The sequence below is a fragment of the Tachyglossus aculeatus genome, chromosome 14 (assembly GCF_015852505.1).
Source record: "Tachyglossus aculeatus isolate mTacAcu1 chromosome 14, mTacAcu1.pri, whole genome shotgun sequence".
NCBI lineage: Eukaryota > Metazoa > Chordata > Mammalia > Monotremata > Tachyglossidae > Tachyglossus > Tachyglossus aculeatus.
In genome coordinates, this window is record NC_052079.1 from 51735408 (window position 1) to 51758947 (window position 23540).

General features: G+C 54.0%; 1 protein-coding gene across 1 annotated transcript; it reads left to right on the plus strand.

Moving 5' to 3' along the window:
- The first annotated feature begins 581 nt into the window (after positions 1-581).
- SGSM3 (small G protein signaling modulator 3) lies at positions 582-23340 on the plus strand. The gene is made up of 21 exons (XM_038756563.1): positions 582-653; positions 1839-1924; positions 2854-2920; positions 3855-4063; positions 7443-7550; positions 9787-9930; positions 11816-12011; positions 14016-14161; positions 14667-14894; positions 15230-15263; positions 15546-15673; positions 16294-16449; positions 17097-17151; positions 17670-17719; positions 18316-18468; positions 18711-18781; positions 19274-19322; positions 20777-20862; positions 20995-21117; positions 21742-21802; positions 22238-23340. Exons 1-21 carry the CDS (start codon positions 647-649, stop codon positions 22319-22321), a joined length of 2241 nt encoding a protein of 746 aa, XP_038612491.1. The 5' UTR covers positions 582-646; the 3' UTR covers positions 22322-23340.
- Positions 23341-23540: the final 200 nt, after the last annotated feature.

Here is a 23540-nt window from a genome sequence, read left to right on the forward strand (position 1 = left end):
TAACATGGCTTTCCCCTATTTTGCCTTTGAATTCAGAGAAAATGGCCTCCGATTGAAACCGGAGAGATTTTACACTGGGCATTAGGAAGCATTTCCTCATCACGGGGTGGTCTAGAATTTCCTCCTCTGGACATTTCCAGCAAGAGGGTGGGCAGCTATTTGTCTGAGGATGCTGGTGAAAAGACTTGCCTGGCAGATCGAGCAGGTGACCCCTTGAGAGCTCTTTGCTTTAAATAACGAAGCAGGCTAGGAGTTCGACCCTTCCTCCCCTGGGTTTTAGTTTCCTGGGCTGTCAAACGAAGCTGTGGGTGGCACCGCCTCCCTCACAGCTGTCCCCTGCTCATTGATAAGAGGAGGAGCGGCTGGAAACGGACCCATGGGCTCTCCCTCCTCTGTCAGCCCTCTGCCGGGAATTGCACCTCCTCCCAGGAGTGAACGGGGAGGCTGATCTCCCACAGGCATCAAGAAGCGGAATGACGGAGTGGGGACCGGGCCGCTGACGGGAAGGGAAGGGAGGTGTTCTCTGGAGTCAGAATGGGAACAGCAACCTGACTGGCTTTTCTTTTTGCGCTCCCGACAGGATCCAGGCTTCTGTGGCGAGGGGGCACCCTGGACCTGGGAGCACCTTGCCTCGCTTCCCAGTGAAATGTCAGGTAATAAATGGGGGAGAGAGGTGACCTCCCCCCACCGGGAACTGTGGGGCTGGGGGCCGGCAGAGGACAGCGGGAAGCCCTGTTTCTCCCACCAGATTGGCCCTTCGGACTGTTAGCTTTCCAGAGACTGCTGACGTGGAACAGATAAGGGAGTCTTAACTCAAGGACCAGCAAGGGCTGGCAGTCCCCGTATCCCTCCCCCATTGCCATTCCCATCTCCTGAGCAATAGATGGCCTAATCCCTCGCTTTTCCCCATTTTGCCTGCCAGCCCTGTAGCTTTCTCTCTCTTTCCAGTTGGGGTCAGGGGGAGGCGGGGAGAAAGAGACTGAAGCTTAATTTATGTTCTGCTTAAGACATCATCTGGGTTCATTCCTGACCTAGAAAAGCTGAAAAGTGGGCAGGAAATATGTCTGTTTATTGTTATATTGTACTCTCCCAAACAGCATGGTGTAGTGGATAGAACAAGGGCCTAAGGGTCAGAAGGTCATGGGTTCTAATCCCTGCTCCGCCACTTTCATTCATTCATTCAATTGTATTTATTGAGCACTTACTGTGTGCAGAGCACCGTACTAAGCGCTTGGGAAGTACAAGTTGGCAACGTATAGAGACAGTCCCTACCCAACAACGGGCTCACAGTCTAGAAGGGGGAGACAGACAACAAAACAAAATATATTAACAAAATAAAATAAATTGAATAGTAAATATGTACAAGTAAAATAGAGTAATAAATCTGTACAAACATATATACAGGTGCTGTGGGGAGGGGAAGGAGGTAGGGCGGGGGGGATAGGGGAAAGGAAGGAGGGGGCTCAGTCTGGGAAGGCCACTTGTCTGCTGTATGAGCTCGGGCAAGTCCCTTCACTTCTCTGTGCCTCAGTTCCCTCATCTGTAAAATGGGGATTAAGCCTGTGAGCCCCATGTGGGACAGGGATTGGGGCCAAGCGCTTAGTACAGTGCTCTGCACTGATTAAGTGCTTGATAAATACGATTGAATGAATGAATGAATGAATGAATGAAAAGGAGCCTATCTGTCCTGGATTTCCCCTCCCCTCCTCCCTCCATCCCTCTCCCCGTCTCAGGAGCATCTTTGATCCCGAATCTAGAGCCCGTCGGGAGGAAATACCACGTGCTCTGGGCAATGCCTCATGCTGTGCTCTTCTGTTTCTGCTTCTTCCTGGCCGTAGGAAGCCACACGCCTTCTGGTGGGGGCCCTTTCTCTGCCCTGACCCCAAGCATCTGGCCCCAAGAGATCCTGGCCAAGTACACTCAGGTAGAGTACCCAGCCCAGCCAGGCTACGGTTAGAGCTTTCTGAGGCCTCCACAGTTTAGAGTGAAGGGGACCGACGATGCCCGTTCGGTGGGACTCCTGCTTTAGGCCTTCACCCACTGGTGGCCCGCCTCTTCCTGAACCAGCCCTGGCATAGGCCTTCCCTGCATTAGAGGAATGAACAGAGTCAGTTGCCTTGACCAGCTCCAGCTGGGCCCGAGGATTTGATGCATTGCAATCTGGCATCCCGGATGGAGGCAGATACAGTGATACGGACCCACGCCGATCAATCAGTTGCATTTACTGAGCATTTACCACGTGCAGAGCACTCTTTTAAGTGTTTGGAAAAGCACCGTGCAACAGAGTTGGTAGATGTGAGCCGTGCCCACCAGAGGCTTACATTCTACTGCCTCAGTTACCTCATCTGTGAAATGGGGATTAAGACTGTGGGACAACCTGATCACCTGGTAACCGCCCCAGCGCTTACAAAAGTGCTTTGCACATAGTAAGTGCTTAATAAATGCCATTATTAATATTATTATTATTACTGGGGGGGGGGGGGATAGACATTAAAATAGATTAGGGATAAGGGAAATGTGGCAATATTAATGTAAGTACTGCAGGCCTGGGGTGAGAATCGAAGCGCTTAAGGGGTACACAGCCAAGTTCACAGTCGACAATGCAGCGGGGAGATAAAGGGCTTAGTCAGGGAAGGCCTCTGACGCATCAGCGTCCCGAGCTTTGCAAAGTGCCCCTTTTGACCTCTGCCACTACATATCAGACCCTCGTGAATCTATATGCCATCAAGTATGCCTCCTTGATGCCATCTGAGGGAGTGGATCGAGGGGTGAGTACCTGTTGGAGCCTGCCCCGCTCGACAGCCCGGCTGAAGCGGGAATGATTATTCTTTCTTTTACCCTTCCGCTCCCTAGAAAGAAGAATCAGTGGAGCAACCAGAGTTCCGTTACGATGAGTTTGGTTTCCGCGTGGACCAAGAAGGTGAGACCGGGTCCCTGGGCCTATGGGGAGATGTTCTTTCACCTGCTGAGGCCCAGCTTCTACCATCATCAAACATCAATCGTATTTATGGAGCGCTTACTGTGTGCAGAGCACTGCACTAAGCGCTTGGGAAGTACAAGTTGGTAACATATAGAGACAGTCCCTACCCAGCAGTGGGCTCACAGTCTAAAAGTGGGAGACAGAGAACAAAACCAAACATACTAACAAAATAAAATAAATAGAATAGATATGTACAAGTAAAATAAATAAGTAAATAGAGTAATAAATATGTACAAACATATATATAGGTGCTGTGGGGAAGGGAAGGAGGTAAGATGGGGGGGATGGAGGGGGGGCGAGGGGGAGAGGAAGGAAGGGGCTCAGTCTGGGAAGGCCTCCTGGAGGAGGTGAGCTCTCAGCAGGGCCTTGAAGGGAGGAAGAGAGCTAGCTTGGCGGATGGGCAGAGGGAGGGCATTCCGGGCCCGGGGGAGGACGTGGGCCGGGGGTCGATGGCGGAACAGGCGAGAACGAGGCCTAACGGGGAGGAGATTAGCGGTGGCAGAGGAGCAGAAGGTGCGGGCTGGGCTGGAGAAGGACAGAAGGGAGGTGAGGGAGGAGGGGGCGAGGGGATGGACAGCCTTGAAGCCCAGGGTGAGGAGTTTCTGCCTGATGCGCAGATTGATTGGTAGCCACTGCAGATTTTTGAGGAGGGGAGTAATATGCCCAGATACCACCTGGGAAGTGGGGATCCTGAGGGCTTGACCCCAGCCTAGCTAGGCTCACAGGGCAAGGAGGAAGGGGGTGGCTGATGAGACTCTACAGAGGATGATACAGGGACTCCTTGATGCTTGACCAATGTTTGATGCTTCAGAAGTTTATCCTGTTTTATCTTCTCTCTCCCCCTCCCTGGTCCTCCCCACTTCCCCCAATGCAGACGGTGCTGAGCCCAACTCCAACCGGCTGCTGGGCGTGCCCCTGACCGAGGACCCCCAGCAGCGACTGAGATGGCAGGCCCACCTGGAGTTCACCCACAACCACGATGTGGGCGACCTGACCTGGGATAAGATCGAGGTCTCCCTGCCGCGCTCCGACAAGCTGCGCTCCCTGGTGCTGGCGGGCATCCCGCACAGCATGAGGCCCCAGGTGAGAATGCTGCCCGCAGGGCCCCTTACCGGCGTACTGGCCTCTGAAGGAACTCATACCCTATCATCATCAATCATCAATCGTATTTATTGAGCGCTTACTGTGTGCAGAGCACTGTACTAAGCGCTTGGGAAGTACAAGTTGGCAACATATAGAGACAGTCCCTACCCAACAGTGGGCTCACAGTCTAAAAGGGGGAGACAGAGAACAAAACCAAACATACTAACAAAATAAAATAAATAGAATAGATATGTACAAGTAAAATAAATAAATAGAGTAATAAATATGTGCAAACGTATACATATATACAGGTGCTGTGGGGAAGGAAAGGAGGTAAGATGGGGGGGATGCAGAGGGGGACGAGGGGGAGAGGAAGGAAGGGGCTCAGTCTGGGAAGGCCTCCTGGAGGAGGTGAGCTCTCAGTAGGGCCTTGAAGGGAGGAAGAGAGCAAGCTTGGCGCATGGGCAGAGGGAGGGCATTCCAGGCCCGGGGGATGACGTGGGCCGGGGGTCGATGGTGGGACAGGCGAGAACGAGGCCTAACGGTGAGGAGATTAGCGGCAGAGGAGCGGAGGGTGCCGGGTGGGCTGGAGAAGGAGAGAAGGAAGGTGAGGGAGAAGGAGTGAAGGAAGGTGAGGGAGGAGGGGGCGAGGGGATGGACAGCCTTGAAGCCCAGGGTGAGGAGTTTCTGCCTGATGCGCAGATTGATTGGTAGCCACTGGAGATTTTTGAGGACCCTAATAACAATAATAATAATAATAATGGTATTTGGTAAGCGCTTCCTATGTGCCAGGCACTGGACTAAGCACTGGAGTACATATAAGCAAATTGGGTTGGACACAGTCCCTGTTGCATATAGGGCTAACAGTCTTAATCCCCATTCTAAAGATGAGGTAATTGAGGCGAAATGAAGTGACTTTCCCAGGGTCCCACAAGAGACAAGTGGCGGATTCGGGATTAGAGTCCAGATCCTTCTGACTCCCAGGGCCTGCGCTCTATCCACTAGGCCACACTACTTCCCTACACTGCTTACATTTCACGAAGGTAACACAGTTTCAGAAATAAAGACGTACAGAGTGAAGGAGAGAAAATGCCCAAAACAAATCTATTCGAGCACCGGATAATGATGATGGTATTTGTTAAGCGCTTACTATGTGCCAAGCACTGGGGGAGATACAAGGTAATCAGGTCCCACGTGGCGCTTACCCATTTTACAGATGAGGTAACTGAGGCACAGAGAAGTTAAGCGACTTGCCCAAAGTCACACAGCTGACAAGTGGTAGAGTCGGGAGTAGAACCCGTGACCTCTGACTCCCAAGCCCGGGCTCTTTCCACTAAGCCACGCTGCTTCCCGATATAATAATAAGATTATTATGGTACAGAGTGATTTCTGTGTGTCAAGCAGCATTCCAAGCCATGCAGTAGATACAAGTTAATCATGTCAGACACACAGGTGCTCACAATGTAAGCACTTCTTCCACAACATGGGTTGTCACTCTGTGTTTGGCGATAGAGAATCGGGGAATGTTCTTCCAACAACACGTTCGCTTATGCATAGATCGTGACGTGAATCAGTTAATTGAGAGTTTACTGCGTGCGGAGCACTGTACTAATCAATCAGTGGTATTTATTGATCACTTACTATGTGCAGAGCGCTGTTTTAAGCACTTGGAAGAGTACAATACAAGAGAAATTATTAGCAGACCTGTTCCCTGCCCGTGACACTTCCCTTTTCTGGCCCCTCGCGTTTAAGCGCCTGGGAGAGTACGGTACAACAAGATTAGCTGGCAGATGCCCTCCACATAACGAGAGTTCGGTCAAGAGGGGGAGTTGGAAGACCAATGCTTGTGCAGCTGTGCATAGCACCGGTCTCGGCGTCCTTATCGTAACATATTTATTTATTTATTTTACTTGTAAATATCTATTCTATTTCTTTTATTTTGTTAGTATGTTTGGTTTTGTTCTCTGTCTCCCCCTTTCAGACTGTGAGCCCACTGTTGGGTAGGGACTGTCTCTATATGTTGCCAATTTGTACTTCCCAAGCGCTTAGTCCAGTGCTCTGCACATAGTAAGCGCTCAATAAATACGATTGATGATGATGGTGATGTGGGAATCATCAAGGGCAGACTCTCTGCGTTCTAGTAGAACCGAGGGTACCTTTAGAACGTCATCAGCATTCATTCATTCATTCAATCCTATTGAGCGCTTACTGTGTGCACAGCACTGTACTAAGCGCTTGGGAAGTACTACTAGGCAACATATAGAGACGGTCCCTACCCAACAACGGGCTCACGGTCTAGAAGGGGGTGACAGATGACAAAACAAAACACGTGGACAGGCGTCATTCGTTCATTCATTCAATCGTATTTATTGAGCACTTACTGGGTGCACAGCACTGTACTAAGCGCTTGGGAAGTACAAATTGGCAACCTATAGAGACGATCCCTACCCGACAGCGGGCTAACGGTCTAGAAGGGGGAGACAGACGACAAAACAAAACATGTGGACAGGCGTCATTCGTTCATTCATTCAATCGTATTTATTGAGCACTTACTGCGTGCACAGCACTGTACCAAGCGCTTGGGAAGTACAAATTGGCAACCTATAGAGACGGTCCCTACCCGACGTGAGGTCTAGAAGGGGGAAACAGACAACAAAACAAAACATGTGGACAGGCGTCATTCGTTCATTCATTCAATCGTACTTATTGAGCACTTACTGCGTGCACAGCACTGTACCAAGCGCTTGGGAAGTACAAATAGGCAACGTATAGAGACGGTCCCTACCCAACAACGGCCTCACAGTCTAGAAGGGGGAGACGCACAACAAAACGAAACATGTGGACAGGTGTCAAGTCATCAGAACAAATAGAATTAAGGCTAAATGCACACGTTAAGCGCTTACTGTGTGCCAGGCACTATTCTTTAAGTGCTGGGGTAGAGACAAGCTAATTCAGTCGTATTTATTGAGCAGAAATGTGAACGTCCTGAACAGACGGCTACATCCCTCCATGGGAGTCAGAGGTCATGGGTTATAATCCCGGCTCTGCCACTTATCAGCTGTGTGACTTTGGGCAAGTCACTTCACTTCTCTGGGCCTCAGTTACCTCATCTGGAAAATGGGGATGAAGACTGTGAGCGTCATGTGGGACAACCTGATTACCTTGTATCTACCCCAGTGCTTAGAACAGTACCTGGCACATAGTAAGTGCTTAACAAATGCCAAAACTATTATTATTATTATTATCATCCCTAAGTGCGGGAGGTTACCGATGTGGCAGGGATCATGACAGAGGTCCTCACCCCGCTCCGCACCGGGGCTAACCGTGCCTGGCTCCTCACTGCCTGGTCTCTCCTGTGCCCCTCTTATCCCCTCCCCAGCTGTGGATGCGGTTGTCAGGAGCCCTGCAGAAGAAGAGGAATTCGGAGATGTCGTATAGAGACATTGTGAAGAACAGCTCCAACGACGAGACCATTGCTGCCAAACAGGTGAGCCAGAGCTGCGCCGTGCCTAATCCGGCCTGGGTCGAACGGGAGCTGGGGAGTGGGGGAGTGTCGGCCGGATCTCGGCCCAACCGCGCTCTCTTGGGGAGACGGAGCTGCAAGTGGGTGGTTCAGCTCCGCAGGCCGGGCTGTCTCTGGGGGCTGCTCGGAGTTAGGTCACCGTGCCAGGGAGGATTTCCCTGGTTTGGGTTCTGCCAGCCTTGGTTTACTGCCAGACCCCGCGTCCTCCATTCCCTTGGCTGACTGTAGCTCATGGAAATCCAGGTTCCAGGCTGACTTCTACCACTACAAATTCGCTTTGCCATGCTCTGTTTTCAGCCTGACAACTCTCCCCTTCCTCCCCTATTGACCACCCCTGATCTGACATTTCTACACCTTCAACTTCCACCCGAAGCCCCCAGGCCCACCCCTTCCCCCCACCTTCCCCTGTAACCCCTGGCAAACTCTCTGCCTACTTCAGACATGCATGACTGCCCCAAAGTTTCCCCACTGACTCCCTCCCCGCTGACTCCCTCAACATAAAATTGCTGCTTTCTGAGTTTTTGCTGGCTTCCCAGCCGTTACTTCAGAAGTGCACTGTTGGGAAGGGACCATCTCTATATGTTGCCAACTTGTGCTTCCCAAGCGGCAACAGTAAGTGCTCAATAAATGCGATTGAATGAACGAATGAAAAGTGGTCACCTACCTGCTTTTTAAATCCAGTCCCTCTACCTGCGCTACTGCCCTCATCGCCTCCTCTTTCATCTCCTAAAATCACTTCCTCTTAAGTTCCTTCCTTCCCTCGCTGCTATTTTCAACCTCTCATTCTCCAGCGGCTCCATCCCTTCCATCTTCAAACACACTCAAATTTCTCCCATTTTAAAAAAAGCCCGCTTTCAACCCCACAATTCACTCCAGGTGCCACCCTATCCAGCAGTAGTGTTATTTGAGGGTTTACTTTGTGAAAAGCACCGCACTAAGTGTTTGGAAAAGCAAAATACAGTAGGTGGATGTGATCCGTGCCCTCAAGAAGCTAGCAGTCTATGAGGGAGACGGACACTCAAATTACAGGGGAAAGCAATAGAGTATAAAGATATGTACATCTCTCTATAAAGATATAAATACATATCTTTACATATAAATATAATAATAATGGCATTTATTAAGCGCTTACTATGTGCAAAGCACTGTTCTAAGCGCTGGGGAGGTTACAAGGTGATCAGGTTGTCCCATGGGGGGCTCACAGTTTTAATCCCCATTTTACAGATGAGGTCACTGAGGCACAGAGAAGTTGTGACTTGCCCAAAGTCACACAGCTGACAACTGGCGGAGCCGGGATTTGAACCCATGACCTCTGACTCCAAAGCCCGCGCTCTTTCCACTGAGCCACGCTGCTTCTTCTCTATACATACATATAAAGATACACATATGCCTACAGATAAAGATACGTACATGCAACAGGGGTGGGGGAAGTGTTGAAATGGCAGGAGGGAAGGAAATAATCAGGGAAGACCTCCTGGAGGAGGTGTGCTATCAGAACTTTATTTGTCTTGATGTCTCTTCCCACCGCCCCCAAGACTGTAAACTCATTGTGGTCAGGGAATATCACTGTTTATTGTTGTATTGTACTTTCCCAAGCACTTAGTACAGTGCTCTGCACACAGTAAATGCTCAATAAATATGATTGAATGAATGAATGAAGAAGGACCCCGATCCCCCTGCTCCCATTCCTATCCATAGTCTCAGAATGGGTCGTAAACGATCAATCAATCGTATTTATTGAGCGCTTACTGTGTGCAGAGCACTGTACTAAGCACTTGGGAAGTACAAGTTGGCAACGTATAGAGACGGTCCCTACCCTACAGTGGGCTCACAGTCTAGAAGGGGGAGACAGACAACAAGACAAAGCATATTCACACACAAAAAAATAAAACACCCGCAGCTTTGTTTTCTCTCCAGCCCCTCTCTTCTCAAACCACTGCAGACCATCAGGCTTCCCACCCGGCCCCTCCACTGAGTTCACCGGCTCCTGGGGGGCCCGAGCCTTTCCTCCCTCCCCATCCGGAGAGGTTTGGGTCTGAGCTTCATTCCTCTTTGCGGCTTCCCCGGCTGCACCCTGATTGTCCCTGCTCCTTGCTGTCCTGCTGCTGCGTCCCGCGGGGATGGGGAAAGGGGTGGGGGCAGCCCCTCTCCGCGACTTTGCCTGAGGACTGTGTCCCCGGGGGCGGGTTGGCCGTGACAGATTGAGAAGGACCTGCTCCGCACCATGCCCAGCAACGCCTGCTTCTCCAACATGAACAGCATCGGGGTGCCCCGCCTGCGCCGGATCCTGCGCGGGCTCGCCTGGCTCTACCCTGACATCGGCTACTGCCAGGGCACCGGCATGGTGAGGGGGCCGGGGCAGGCCGAAGCTCCGGAGGGCTGGGAGCGCCGGGATGGGGGTATCTGAGAAGGCCAAGGGGGAAACCCACCAGCAATGGGTGGAATAAACCAAAGTGGTAGGAGGGCATCCCTCCATTTAGTATGATTTCGGTGCCCAGTGGGTCTGTGTAATAGTAATAACAATAATAATAATTATTATTAAATGCTTACTATGTGCAAAGCACTGTTCTAAGTGCTGGGGAGGTTACAAGGTGATCAGGTTGTCCCACAGAGGGCTCACTGTCTTAATCCCTATTTTCCAGATGAGGGAACTGAGGCCCAGAGAATAATAATAATAATAATGGTATTTGTTAAGCGTTTACTATGTGCAAAGCACTGTTCTAAGCGCTGGGGAGGTTACACGGTGATCAGGTTGTCCCACAGGGGGGTCACTGTCTTAATCCCTATTTTCCAGATGAGGGAACTGAGGCCCAGAGAATAATAATAATGATAATGGTATTTGTTAAGCGCTTACTATGTGCAAAGCACTGTTCTAAGCGCTGGGGAGGTTACAAGGTGATCAGGTTGTCCCACAGGGGGCTCACAGTTTTAATCCCCATTTTACAGATGAGGTAACTGAGGCACAGAGAATAATAATAATAATGATAATGGTATTTGTTAAGCGCTTACTATGTGCAAAGCACTGTTCTAAGCGCCGGGGAGGTTACAAGGTGATCAGGTTGTCCCACAGGGGGCTCACAGTTTTAATCCCCGTTTTACAGATGAGGTAACTGAGGCACAGAGAAGTTAAGTGACTTGCCCAAAATCACACAGCCGACAAGCGGCGCAGCCGGGATTTGAACCCATGACCTCTAACGCCAAAGCCCGGGCTCTTCCCACTGAGCCACGCCGCAATACTACAAAACCATCGAGCATATTCTTAATGTATTCATCCTAGCTCCTGGATAGAACCTCTTCCATCATCATCATCATCATCAATCGTATTTATTGAGCGCTTACTATGTGCAGAGCACTGTACTAAACGCTTGGGAAGTACAAATTGGCAACATATAGAGACGGTCCCTACCCAACAGTGGGCTCACAGTCTAAAAGGGGGAGACAGAGAACAAAACCAAACATACTAACAAAATAAAATAAATAGAATAGATATGTACAAGTAAAATAAATAAATAAATAGAGTAATAAATATGTACAAACATATATTCATATATACAGGTGTATATATGTATATTCCAGGATTTATCCCTTTGGGCCGCCACTCAATAATCCCTCTACTTTAACACTGGGGTGTTGATAAGGAGAAGTGAAGTGACTGGCCCAGAGTCACCCAGCCTGGAATGCCCTCCCTCTGCCCCTCCGCCAAGCTAGCTCTCTTCCTCCCTTCAAGGCCCTGCTGAGAGCTCACCTCCTCCAGGAGGCCTTCCCAGACTGAGCCCCTTCCTTCCTCTCCCCCTCGTCCCCCTCTCCATCCCCCCACCTTACCTCCTTCCCTTCCCCACAGCACCTGTATATATGTATATATGGTTGTACATATTTATTACTCTATTTATTTATTTATTTATTTTACTTGTACATTTCTATCCTATTTATTTTATTTTGTTGGTATGTTTGGTTCTGTTCTCTGTCTCCCCCTTTTAGACTGTGAGCCCACCGTTGGGTAGGGACTGTCTCTATGTGTTGCCAATTTGTACTTCCCAAGCGCTTAGTACAGTGCTCTGCACATAGTATGCGCTCAATAAATACGATTGATTGATTGATTGACAATTGGCGGAGCTGGGATTTGAACCCCTGACCTCTGACTCCAAAGCCCGGGCTCTTTCCACTGAGCCACGCTGCTCAGTGAGGGTGAGGGTCCCAGACCAGCCCCCAGCCGCCTGTCTCCCGGCCAGGTGGCGGCCTGCCTGCTGCTCTTCCTGGAGGAGGAGGATGCCTTCTGGATGATGTGCGCCATCATCGAGGACCTGGTGCCCGCCTCCTACTTCAGCACCACCCTGATGGGGGTTCAGACCGACCAGCGGGTCCTGCGCCACCTCATCGTGCAGTATTTGCCCCGCCTGGACAAGCTGCTCCAGGAGCACGACATCGGTGAGGGGGTCGGCGGGGCGGGCGCGCAGGCGAGAGGGAGGGAGGCGGGACGGTGCCCGGCCCCGTCTGGTCTACCCAACTTCGCCTCCTTGGGTAAAGTGCTGTCGGGTCCCTCCCCGGGCCGTACTGGTGGAGAAGCCTTGATCTCTTGACTCCCACGGGCTGTGGCAACCCCAGTCAGTGACATTTACTGAGCACTTACAGTGTTCAAAGCACTGCTCCTAGCACTTGGGAGAGTACAGGACAATCAATCAATCAATCATATTTATTGAGTGCTTACTGTGAGCACAGCACTGTACTAAACGCTTGGGAAGTACAAGTTGGCAACATATAGAGACAGTCCCTACCCAACAGTGGGCTCACAGTCTAAAAGAACAACATAAGGACAACAGAATCGGTAGTTGGGTTCCCTGCCCATAAGGAGACTAGAGTCTAGACGGGGAGATAGACAAAAAGAAAAATTACCGATGTAAAAATTAGTGCTGCGTGACTCAGGGTGGCGTGACTGTCGATTGTGGAAGGGTACGGATCCAAAGGCAGAGGTGACACACAAGGGAGAGGGAGTTGAGTCTGGTCCTCAGCCAGAGGGGCCTTGTCCTTGTCGCAACTTCAGCCTTGCGTCCTGACTGGTCCTACTGAAGCCCTACTGAGAGCTCATCTCCTCCAGGAGGCCTTCCCAGACTGAGCCCCCTCCTTCCTCTCCCCCTCCTCCCCCTCCCCACAGCACCTGTATATATGTATAAATGTTTGTTCGTATTTATTACTCTATTTTATTTGTACATATTGATTCTATTTATTTTATTTTGTTAATATGGTTTGTTTTGTCGTCTGTCTCCCCCTTCTAGACTGTGAGCCCACTGTTGGGTAGGGACCGGCTCTCTATGTTGCCAACTTGTACTTCCCAAGCGCTTGGTACAGTGCTCTGCCCACAGTAAGCGCTCAATAAATACGATTGAATGAATGAATGAATGAACTGGTTAAGCACTTGTTGTAGGACCTGATCTCCAGCCTGAAATTACTGGTGATGAGAGCTGAAGGCCTTAGAGAGAGAGAGAGAGTGTGTGTGTATGTGTGTGTGTCTCCCCATAGAGCTCTCTCAGGTCATTTTTAATTCTATATGACTGTATCTGTCCACGGAGCTCTCTCCCTCATCGTTTTGTGCTGGTTGTTCACATTTGTGCGTATGTGTGTGTGTGTCTCTCTCTCCCCATAGAGCTCTCTCAGTCATTTTTAATTCTATATGACTGTATCTGTCCACGGAGCTCTCTCCCTCATCGTTTTGTGCTGGTTGCTTACATTTGTGCGTATGTGTGACTTATGGGGCTTAAGTGACTTTTAGACTGTGAGCCCACTGTTGGGTAGGGACTGTCTCTATATGTTGCCAACTTGTACTTCCCAAGCGCTTAGTACAGTGCTCTGCACACAGTAAGCTCTCAGTAAACACAATTGATTGATTGATTGATATGTGTGTGCACGCGTGTGCACACCGAGCTCTCCCTGATTGCTGGTTCTTCACAGCCAAGTGTAGGTTGGGGTGTGTGTGTGTGTCCACAGAGTTCTCCATCATCTTAATCATCAATGGCATTTATGGAGCACTTAACGTTCATTCATTCATTCATTCAGTTGTATTTATTGAGCACTTACTGTATTTATTGAGCGCTTACTGTGTGCAGAGCACTGTACTAAGCGCTTGAGCACTGTACAAAGCGCTTGCTTAATGTGTGCAGATCACTGGATTAAGCACTTGGGAGAGCACACTACAACAGAGTAGGTAGTCACATTCTCTGCTCACAGTGAGTAGCTTTCTGATCAAGTTGTGTGAGTGTGTGTGTGTATGTGTTAATAGCCATATCCACAGAGCTCTCCCTGATTACTGTGCTGGTTTTTCACAATTAAGAGAGAGAGAGAGAGTGTGTGTGTGTGTGTGTACAGAGCTCTCTTCGATCACCCTGCACTGGTTTCTCACAACCGTGTGTGTTTGTGTGTCCGTCTGTCCATCCACAGAGCTGTCCCTCATCACCCTGCACTGGTTCCTCACGGCCTTCGCTAGCGTGGTGCATATCAAGCTGCTTCTGCGCATATGGGACCTCTTCTTCTACCAAGGCTCCCTGGTGCTGTTCCAGACCACGCTGGGGATGCTGCGGATGAAGGTGCCCGCTCCTCAGTCCCCGTGCCCCCTGACGCAATGCCGGGGGCAAAGCCACTGCGCCCTCCGGCAGGGGATAAGCCCAGGGACTCCCTAGGCCGTGGGTCACCGGCCTTGGGGGCTGGGAGGGCAGAGGAAGGGGAAGAGAACCTGCAAGGTGGTGCCATCCTTCCCTTCCTGATGCCCCCAGGTGACCCAGAAGTGAGGATTGTGAGATGATGAGCCGTTGGGGCCTCAGTGCCTTTCTGAACCCCGAGGCCTGGTCTCCTGGGGTGCCAGGCAGCCAAAGCTCCCACCGCTGGCCTGGCTGTGTGCCAGGGTGGGAGGCCCAACTGTGTGGGGAATGAGGGGGCTTTGGGTGAGGAAGGCACCGCGTGCTGACCCCATAAGAGTGGCTGAGGTGGCCTGGGCTCTGTCTGTAGAAGGAGGGCCCAGGCGGGAGTGGGCCCGTCTGGGCCGGCTACCTCCCGCCGGGCCTACAGGCCACCTGTCCTTGCCCCCGAGGGTAGGAAGAGGAGCTGATCCAGTCGGAGAACTCGGCGTCCATCTTTAACACCCTGTCGGACATCCCGTCCCAGATGGAGGACGCGGAGGCCCTGCTGGGGGAGGCCATGCGCCTGGCGGGCTCCCTCACCCAAGTGGCCGTGGAGACCCAGCGTCGCAAGCACCTGGCCTACCTTATCGCCGACCAGGGCCAACTGCTCAGCTCCAGCGCCGCCGTCAACAACCTCTCCAAGGTGGGATGCCGGGGTCCGGCCCCCAGCCAGCGAGGGGATGGGCGGTGGCCAGCGGTGGGGGCGGCGGTCCTGCCTTGGGCAGCAAATGGGATAGGCCCAATCTTAGGGCAGTGAAGGTAGCTTTCTCCTTCAGCCCGTGTAATACAGCTCTCTACAACCAGCTGTTGATCCTCACCGCCCCCACCTCCCGCCTCAGTCTACCCCGATCCCTGCCACCGCCTCCCCCTTCCCCCAACCCCACTCCCTGGGCTCAACCTAATTCCTTCGCCCATTGTCTCGGAACCGGCTCCCTCTTGCTCCCCGCTGACCTCCATCCTTTCCCCGCACCCCCACAGATTGTCCGGCGCAGGACCCAGCGCAGGAAATCGGGTATCACCTCCCTGCTGTTTGGTGAGAACACGGGGGGGGCTCGAGTGCAGAGCCGGGGGCCGGGGACCTGCCCGCCTCCTGAAAGGCCGGCCCTTTCTTCGGAGGTCCCGGGTGCATGGCGTTTCTCAAAGTGGGGTTTCCATTCTTCCCCGATCCCCTCCCTTTGTCCCCCAAAGTGGATCTGCCTGTCCCAGGACCCAGGGCTGGAGGGTTGGGGGGATCAGAGGGGAACCCCGGGAGCGAGAGCCAGCTGGGAGCCCCCTCATCCCCACTGCTTTCCAGGCGAGGACGACTTGGAGGTGCTGAAGGCGAAAAACATAAAGCAAACGGAGCTGGTGGCCGCCCTGCGCGAGGCCATCTTGCAGGTGGCCCGACACTTCCAGTGCGTGGACCCCAAACACTGCAACATTGTGAGTCAGGGCGGGGCCCGGGGCCTCAGTGGCTCCTGAGCCGGGGCACCGGGTGCAAAACTGCAGGCACGCGTCTGGTTCCCGTGGGGGGCCGCAGGCTGGGCGCAGCTTATGGCCCATAGCCCGGGGACCTTTGACTTCTGTTGGCCAGAGAGAAGGAAGGGGCAGACAGACTTCCTCAAGAGTCCCATCCCAATCTCTCTCACCCTCTCACTGCCCCCGTCTCTTTGCCTCTCTCCCCCTCTCTTTGTCTCTCTCCCCTTTGTGTCTCTCCTCGCTCTGTGTCTCTCTCCCCCTCGCTCTTCACATCTTCCCCTCACTCTTTCTGTGTCTCCTCCTCGCTGTGTGTCTCCCCCTCGCTCTTTGTTTCTCTCCCCTTCTTGTTCTGTGTCTCTCCCCCTCTTATTGTCTGTCCCCCGTACTCTCTGTCTCTCCCCTTCATTTTGTGTGTCTCCCCGCTCACTCTTTGTCTCTCTTCCCTCTTTCCCCTTTCTCCCCTTCTTTTTCCTTCTCCTCTTCTCTCCCTTCTCCGTCCGCTCCCTTCTCTCCCTCTCTCCCCCCAACCCCGTCTCTTTCTCTCTGTCCGTGTCTGCACGTCTGTCTCTCGCGTGGGTCATCAGGAGCTGACCCCGGACTACTCCATGGAGAGCCACCAGCAGGACCACGAGAAGTACGTGGCCTGTCTCCGCAGCCACCGGCGCCGCGCCAGGGCCCTGCTGGACTTCGAGCGCCATGATGACGACGAGCTGGGCTTCCGCAAGAACGACATCATCACGGTGCAGGGCTGGGGCGGGGAGGGGGCCTCCGGGAGAGGGCCAGGCAGACCTCCACCCACCCCCTGGGCCTGCAGATCGGGGGATGGAGGGTGCAAATTGGCCCCAAACCCACCAAAATTGGCCCCAAACCCACCCGTGCTGAGCTCCAGCTGCACCTGATATGGACCCTGCAAACGGCCTTTGGCTCTTTTGTCCAATCAGCCTCACTCACACAGAGAAGCAGCGTGGCTCAGTGGAAAGAGCCCGGGCTTGGGAGTCAGAGGTCGTGGGTTCTAATCCCGGCTCCGCCACTTATCAGCTGTGTGACTTTGAGCAAGTCACTTCACTTCTCTGGGCCTCAGTTCCCTCATCTGGAAAATGGGGATGAGGACTGTGAGCCTTATGTGGGACAACCTGATTACCTTGTATTGATTCATTCAGTCGTATTTATTGAGCGCTTACTGTGTGCAGAACACTGTAATAAGCGCTTGAGAAGTATCTATCTATCTTGTATCTACCCCAGCGCTTAGAACAGTGCTTGGCACAGAGTAAGCACTTAACAAATACCAAAATTATTATTATTACATGGCTGGAGGCCACTTCCCCTCCCCCTTCTCCCCCGCCCCCCGCAGAGAATCAATAGCCCTGTCCTCTGCCTCCTTCTTTAGATTGTATCCCAAAAGGATGAGCACTGTTGGGTGGGGGAGCTGAACGGCCTGAGAGGTGAGTACCAGCGAGGGCCGGCGGCTCATCCGGATCTTTCTCCCTCGGGCACATCTCGTGGGGGAGGTGGAGGCGGCCCCAGAATGTGGGGTGCCCAGTCTTGACAGAACCTGCCAGCCCGGGACCCTCACGCCTGGCGGGTCCTGAGTTTGGAAGGGAATAATCACAGTATCCCTCTGGGCTTCTGATTCTTCCCCTCTTTGAGGCAGGAAACATTGAATTGTCCCCCAGCCCCCCTCCCCTCTCTCCCCCCACCCCTGCTTCCCTTCTCAAGAGCTCATTTTGGGGCAGATTTAGAGGTTTCCTGAAAGATCAGGTCCTATACCAGAGACTTCCATCCTGTCCATCCTCTGTAGTTGTCCCAAGCCAATCAGTTGTGTTCTTCTTACTTTAACTCTGCATCTACCAACACGCCCCCACCCATCCTCCCTGAGCCCCCCACCGACTCTCCTGAGCCCTCTGGGGACCTCTTATCAGAAAGCCCAATTGACTCCTCAGCCCTGCTTGTGCTTCTGTAGGTTGGTTTCCTGCCAAGTTTGTGGAAGTCCTGGACGAAAGGAGCAAAGAGGTAAAACTTGAGGGGCAAGGGTGGTCTCCACAGCCCCTTGGGAGGGGAGCAGGGAGAATCTGGGGTCTCCTGGCTGCTTCCCCAACCTCTGGGTCTAGATTCCCCCCAACCCCCCTGACACACGCCCAGTGGGTAAATTGAGGCCGTGGCCAGAAGCGAGGCAGCTCGTGCACCCACTGTCTACGAGGTGCCTCCTTAAACAGGAAAGACCTCCTTTGAGACCCCTGGAGCTCTGAGGAGCCAAATTCTGACATGATTCCCATTCCCCCTCTGGGACAGTGGACTCCGGTCAGCCTCAGGGCTCTGGAAGAGGAAGCTTGGGGGAAATCCCCTGGTGCCCAGACATCATGACCCTTCTAGGTCGTCTCACCAGTTCCACCTGCCCTACCCTCCCTCCATGACCCAGCAGAGACTTTTCTCCTTCCAAGCCCAGTGGGGGTTGTCTCCCTTCCTCAGGGAGATGGCTGTCTCTGTGGGACTGGAGGGGGTGGGGGGGTGGGGGGCATGGCGTGGGCTGGGATCTTCAGCTGGCGCAGTTTCCAGGCCCAACCCTGACTTGCCCCTTCTCTCTCCCCCCTGCACCCCCGGGGCCTCAGTACTCCATCGCCGGAGACGACTCCGTGACAGAAGGGGTGACGGACCTGGTCCGCGGGAGCCTCTGCCCGGCCCTCAAGTCCATTTTCCAACACGGGCTGAAGAAGCCGTCGCTGCTCGGGGGCCCCTGCCACCCCTGGCTGTTCATCGAGGAGGTCGGTGCCCCCGACTCGCTGGCTCCCTGGCTTAGTGGCCCCAGGGGCCAGGACTGTCACCCTTGGGGTGCCAGGCAGGAGAAAGGAGGCAGATGGGCTGCGGCTACCTCTGGGTCTGGCTCCCCGCTCTCCTTCCCCCAGGCCTACAGCAGCGCTCGGGCCGTGGGGCTGGGGGTCTCCGATGAGGATTCCCCCCCTCCATCTCCCCTCCTTCCGCCCCCGCCCTTTGCTGTCTCCTGCAGGCCGCAGGCCGGGAAGTGGAAAGAGACTTTGATTCCGTTTACTCCCGCCTAGTGCTCTGCAAGACGTACAGGTGACATCATTGCTGCTATTGCCGCTGCCAAAGCCTCCCCCTACCCCCTTCCTGCTCCTCTCTCTCTAGCCTCTCGACCCTCCCCTGGTGAGGGGGCTTCCGTACCCTGCTCGTCGGTTTCCCTCCGCATCGTCCCCTCACTGTCCCTGTCGCTGCTCCTCTCCCCAGCTCCGACCAGCAGAATTCCCCGCCACTGGGTTCAGTTTGTGTTTGCATTCCTGCCCTCTGGACATCTCCAGAGGGGTCCGGGAGCGCAGACAGCCCCTGGCCCCCGCTGTTGGGTAGGGACCGTCTCTAGATGTTGCCAACTTGGACTTCCCAAGCGCTTAGTCCAGTGCTCTGCACACAGTAAGCGCTCAGTAAATACGATTGAATGAATGAATGAATGGCCCTCCCAATGGCTCTGGGGGGCTGCCCCCCTCGGGGCCAAGCGTCAGAGCTGGTGCCAGAAGTGGCGCCTTGAAACTGAAACTCGGCTTTGGGCCTTTTTAGGTTGGATGAAGATGGTAAAGTCCTGACTCCCGAGGAGCTGCTCTATCGAGTGAGTTCCCCAGGACCAGCCCAGGTTGTGGGGTATATGTGTGTTGTTGGGGGGGGGGGGGGGGGGGGGCTGTTTGTGAGACGGAGGAAAGGGGGATCCTGCCGTTCATCCATTTTCAGCTGGCCTAATAATAATAATGATGGCATTTATTCAGTCAGTTCAATCAATTCGTATTTACTCAATAAATACGATTGAATGAATTTATTAAGCGCTTACTGTGTGCAGAGCACTGTTCTAAGCGCTGGGGAGGTTACACGGTGATCAGGGTGTCCCACAGGGGGGCTCACACTCTTGTGGGACATGGACTGTGTCCAACCTGATTAGTTTGTATCTACCCCAGTGCTTAGTTACAGTGTCTGGCATATAGAAGCAGCGTGGCTCAGTGGAAAGAGCCCGGGCTTTGGAGTCTGAGGTCATGGGTTCAAATCCCAGCTCTGCCAATTGTCAGCTGTGTGACTTTGGGCAAGTCACTTCACTTCTCTGGGCCTCAGCTCCCTCATCTGTAAAATGGGGTTGAAGACTGTGAGCCCCCCGTGGGGCAACCTGATCACCATGTAACCTCCCCAGCGCTTAGAACAGTGCTTTGCACATAGTAAGCGCTTAATAAATGCCATTGTTATTATTATTATTTTATTAATCCCCATTTTCCAGATGAGGTAACTGAGGCCCAGAGAAGTGAAGTGACTTGCCCAAAGTCACATAGCTGACAATTGGCAGAGCAGGGATTTGAACCCATGACCTCTGACTCCAAAGCCCGGGCTCTTTCCACTGAGCCACGCTGCTTCTCTGGTCCGCCACCTGCCCAGAACAGCTACGGGACCTGACACCTTTACATCCGTTGTTTTTTTTTAAATGATATTTGTTGAGCGCTTACCACGTGCCAGGCATTGTACTAAGCACTGGGGTTGATACAAGCTAGTGAGGTTGGACCCTAGTCCCTCTTTCACGTGGGGCTGACCGTCTTAATCCCCGTTTTACAGATGAGGTAATTGAGGCCCAGTGAAGTGAAGCGACTCGCTCAGGGTCACACAGCAGACAACTGGCAGAGCTGGGATCCGAATCCAGGTCCTTCAGACTCCCGGACCTGATTCTATCCATTAGGCCACGCTGCTTCTATTATTTTCCAGCAGCCGGCCTCCTGCCATCAAGTTCTGTGTTCCCGGGGCCTTGGGGCGGGAGCGTACTAGCTCTGGAGCCAGGAGGGAATGGAGGGGAGGTAGAGGGAAAGCAGACAGGGTGGGGTCTCTGCGGAGACACACTCCAAGTTGTGTGGATTTCTGCCAAGGCCGCATACAATGGCGTTACCCGATGTTGCACTTGACACACGCAACGCGTACCGTCGGGTTGGCCCGTTTGCTTCCGGGCCGGCAGAGGGTCGGTCGGTAGATCCGAGGGCCGACAAGGGCTAGGGCCGCCCAACTAACTACCCTCGCCACCCTCCTCCGGCCTGGCAGGCGGTGCAGTCGGTGAACATGACACACGACTCCGCTCACGCTCAGATGGACGTGAAGCTGCGCTCGCTCATCTGCGTTGGGCTCAAGTGAGTGTCCCCCCCGCACCCCCAGCGCTGCCGCCCGGCCGCCTCCGAGGGCCGCGCGAGGTTTCCCGCGGACGGCAGGACTGGAGCGCAAGTGGCGGGAGCTCTTAGCACTGCCGCTTCCCCTGTCCCCAGTGAGCAGGTCCTGCACCTGTGGCTGGAAGTGCTGTGTTCGAGCCTGCAGACCGTGGAGAAGTGGTTCCACCCGTGGTCCTTCCTGCGCAGCCCCGGCTGGGTCCAGATCAAGTGCGAGTTGCGGTGAGCTCCGCTGCGTTCTGGACAGTTTGGGGGGTAGGGGTGAGCAGGGCCAGAGGGGGCAATGGCTCAGTGGGAAGAGCCCGGGCTTTGGTGTCAGAGGTCATGGGTTCAAATCCCGTCTCCGCCAACTGCCAGCTGTGTGACTTTGGGCAAGTCAGTTCACTTCCTTGGGCCTTAGTAACCTCATCTGGAAAATGGGGATTAAAACTGATGCCCCCTCTGGGACAACCTGATCACCTTGTAATCTCCCCAGTGCTTAGAATAGTGCTTTGCACATAGCGCTTAACAAATACCATTAAAAAAAAAGTGGAATAAGGGGAACGGATACCCTCGGTGAGGACAACTCGCGAGGTCCCTGAGTCCTGCAGATCTCTGTCCCACTCTTCTCCCGCCATTGCCCCTGGGTCAGGGAAGGGGAAGGTGGATATTGGTGATGGGAGGGCTTAAGGAACCCTCTCGCTGGGCTCCTTCCTTCCCAATTCCCAGCTACCCGGAGACTGAGGGGACTCGGGACAGGGGCAGACCCAGGCAGGGAGGGAGGCCTGGCACTCCAGAACCGTCTAGGCCTCCAGGTGCAGGCGGAAGAAGAAGCTGAAGGAACCTCTTTGCCTTCCTCCTTTCCAGAGTCCTCTGCCATTTCGCATTCAGCCTCTCCCAGGATTGGGAACTTCCCTTGAAGAGAGAGGTGAGCCATGGGGAGCCGGAGGGGCCGGCGCAGTCTCCCTAGCTAGGTCCTTGACTCTCTCCCTCAGTCCTCGCTTCTGCTGTGCCCTGCCGGATTGGATTTTGGCATTCCAACTGCGGGCCCTCAATTCCCCTAGGTCAGTGCCCAGGCAGCAGCCAGCGGAGCAGGAAGGGAACCGTTCCCTCAGCCGGCCGCTACTCCGGGTCTCTGCTGGGCGGGGGGCGGGGTAGAAGATGTAGCCGGGCGACCGCACCCACCATCATCATCAATCGTATTTATTGAGCGCTTACTATGTGCAGAGCACCCACCACCTACCTAGTCCCCCATCCCGCTCTCCCAAAAGGAGGAGGAGGAGGAGAAATTCCTGGGCCTCATCCCTTCGGTGCCTCTGGGGCTTCTACAGGCCCACCTCTAACAAGGGTTCTGTTGGTACAGGAGAAAGAGAAGAAACCTTTGAAGGAAGGGGTGCAGGACATGCTGGTGAAACACCACCTCTTCAGCTGGGATATAGATGGCTGATCTCCCCTCCCGTCTTCCCGAGTTCTGTGCTCCCCTCCCCGCCCCCTCCCCTACGGTTCACCCCCAGTAGACTTGCCAGCTCCATCAATCCACCGGTCACCAAAGCAGCCTCCTCAGCTCTGGGCTTTTGGCCCGTCCAGGCTGAGGCCCTCTGCTTTGGGGCCGGGGCCCCGAGAGGGTGGATGGGGGCCACTGCTGGCTACTTGTCTACTTCCCCTACCCTCGACACCCAGCAGCGGGCACAGTTTTGTTCTCCGTCACCGCCGGGCCCTCCGCCCCCTTTCCTCCGCACCTGCCACTGTGAGGTGGAGAGAGCAGGCAGGCTTACCCCTGGGTTCTCCGGATCCAGGGAGCAGCTTAGCTCCTGCCGGTCTCCCGCTGCCCGTTCCCAGCACCCCCGGGGCGCGGGCTGTCCCTGGGGCCAACAGTGAGAAAGCAAGGAGCCAGCCAGGGATGCCCTCCTCCCGCGGGGCAGAAAGCAGTGCTTGGAACGAGGTATGTGACCCCCCTCCCCTCCCCTTGGTTGGCTGTCTCTTGCATTTCATTTGGTGGCAGGGGCCGCCGAGGGGGCCCCCCAGCCCGTTCGCCGCCTGCCCCTGAGCTCTGGCTGGTTGGGGGGCATCAGCTGCTACCCCAGAGGGCAGCCAACTTGGCACCTGACCCTGCCAGGAAGGGGCACGGAGACCCAGATCCCAGTCCCTGAGCCAGATCAGAGGGAGAGGGGGGGCCCAGTTGCCTCCACCTAACCTTTTTTATGAACCAAAATCTAATTGTAAAATAGCTAGAGGTCTTTATGTCTATTTTGTCAGTCTTTGCTCAGGAAAAGGGGTTGAGGGCAGAGCTGGTGGGCCTGCCCTGTGCCTACTCAGGATAGGGTGGACAGGAGGGGATTGGGCAGGACCCCGTCAGTCAGGGTCTGGGACCAACAGTGGACGCCCGTGCTGTCTTGTGCGCACTAGGCCAGTGCTGTACAGTATGTTTCTTTTGTTTGTAAATAAACTGCATCCTGTGAAAGCAGCTCCCTTTCTCTGCCGTCCCTGCTTCCACGCATCCTGGTCCGGCCAGCTGCAGAAGCGCGGGCTACCAAGCAGCAGCCTTCAAAGGGTTGCGGGGGAAGGGGGCTGACCTAGTTTTCCTCAGCCCCTCTTCCCACCCGCTCCACCCATCCAGGCCAGGACAATCCCGGAAAGCTCATCTGCTGAGCCCTTCCCGCCCCGCA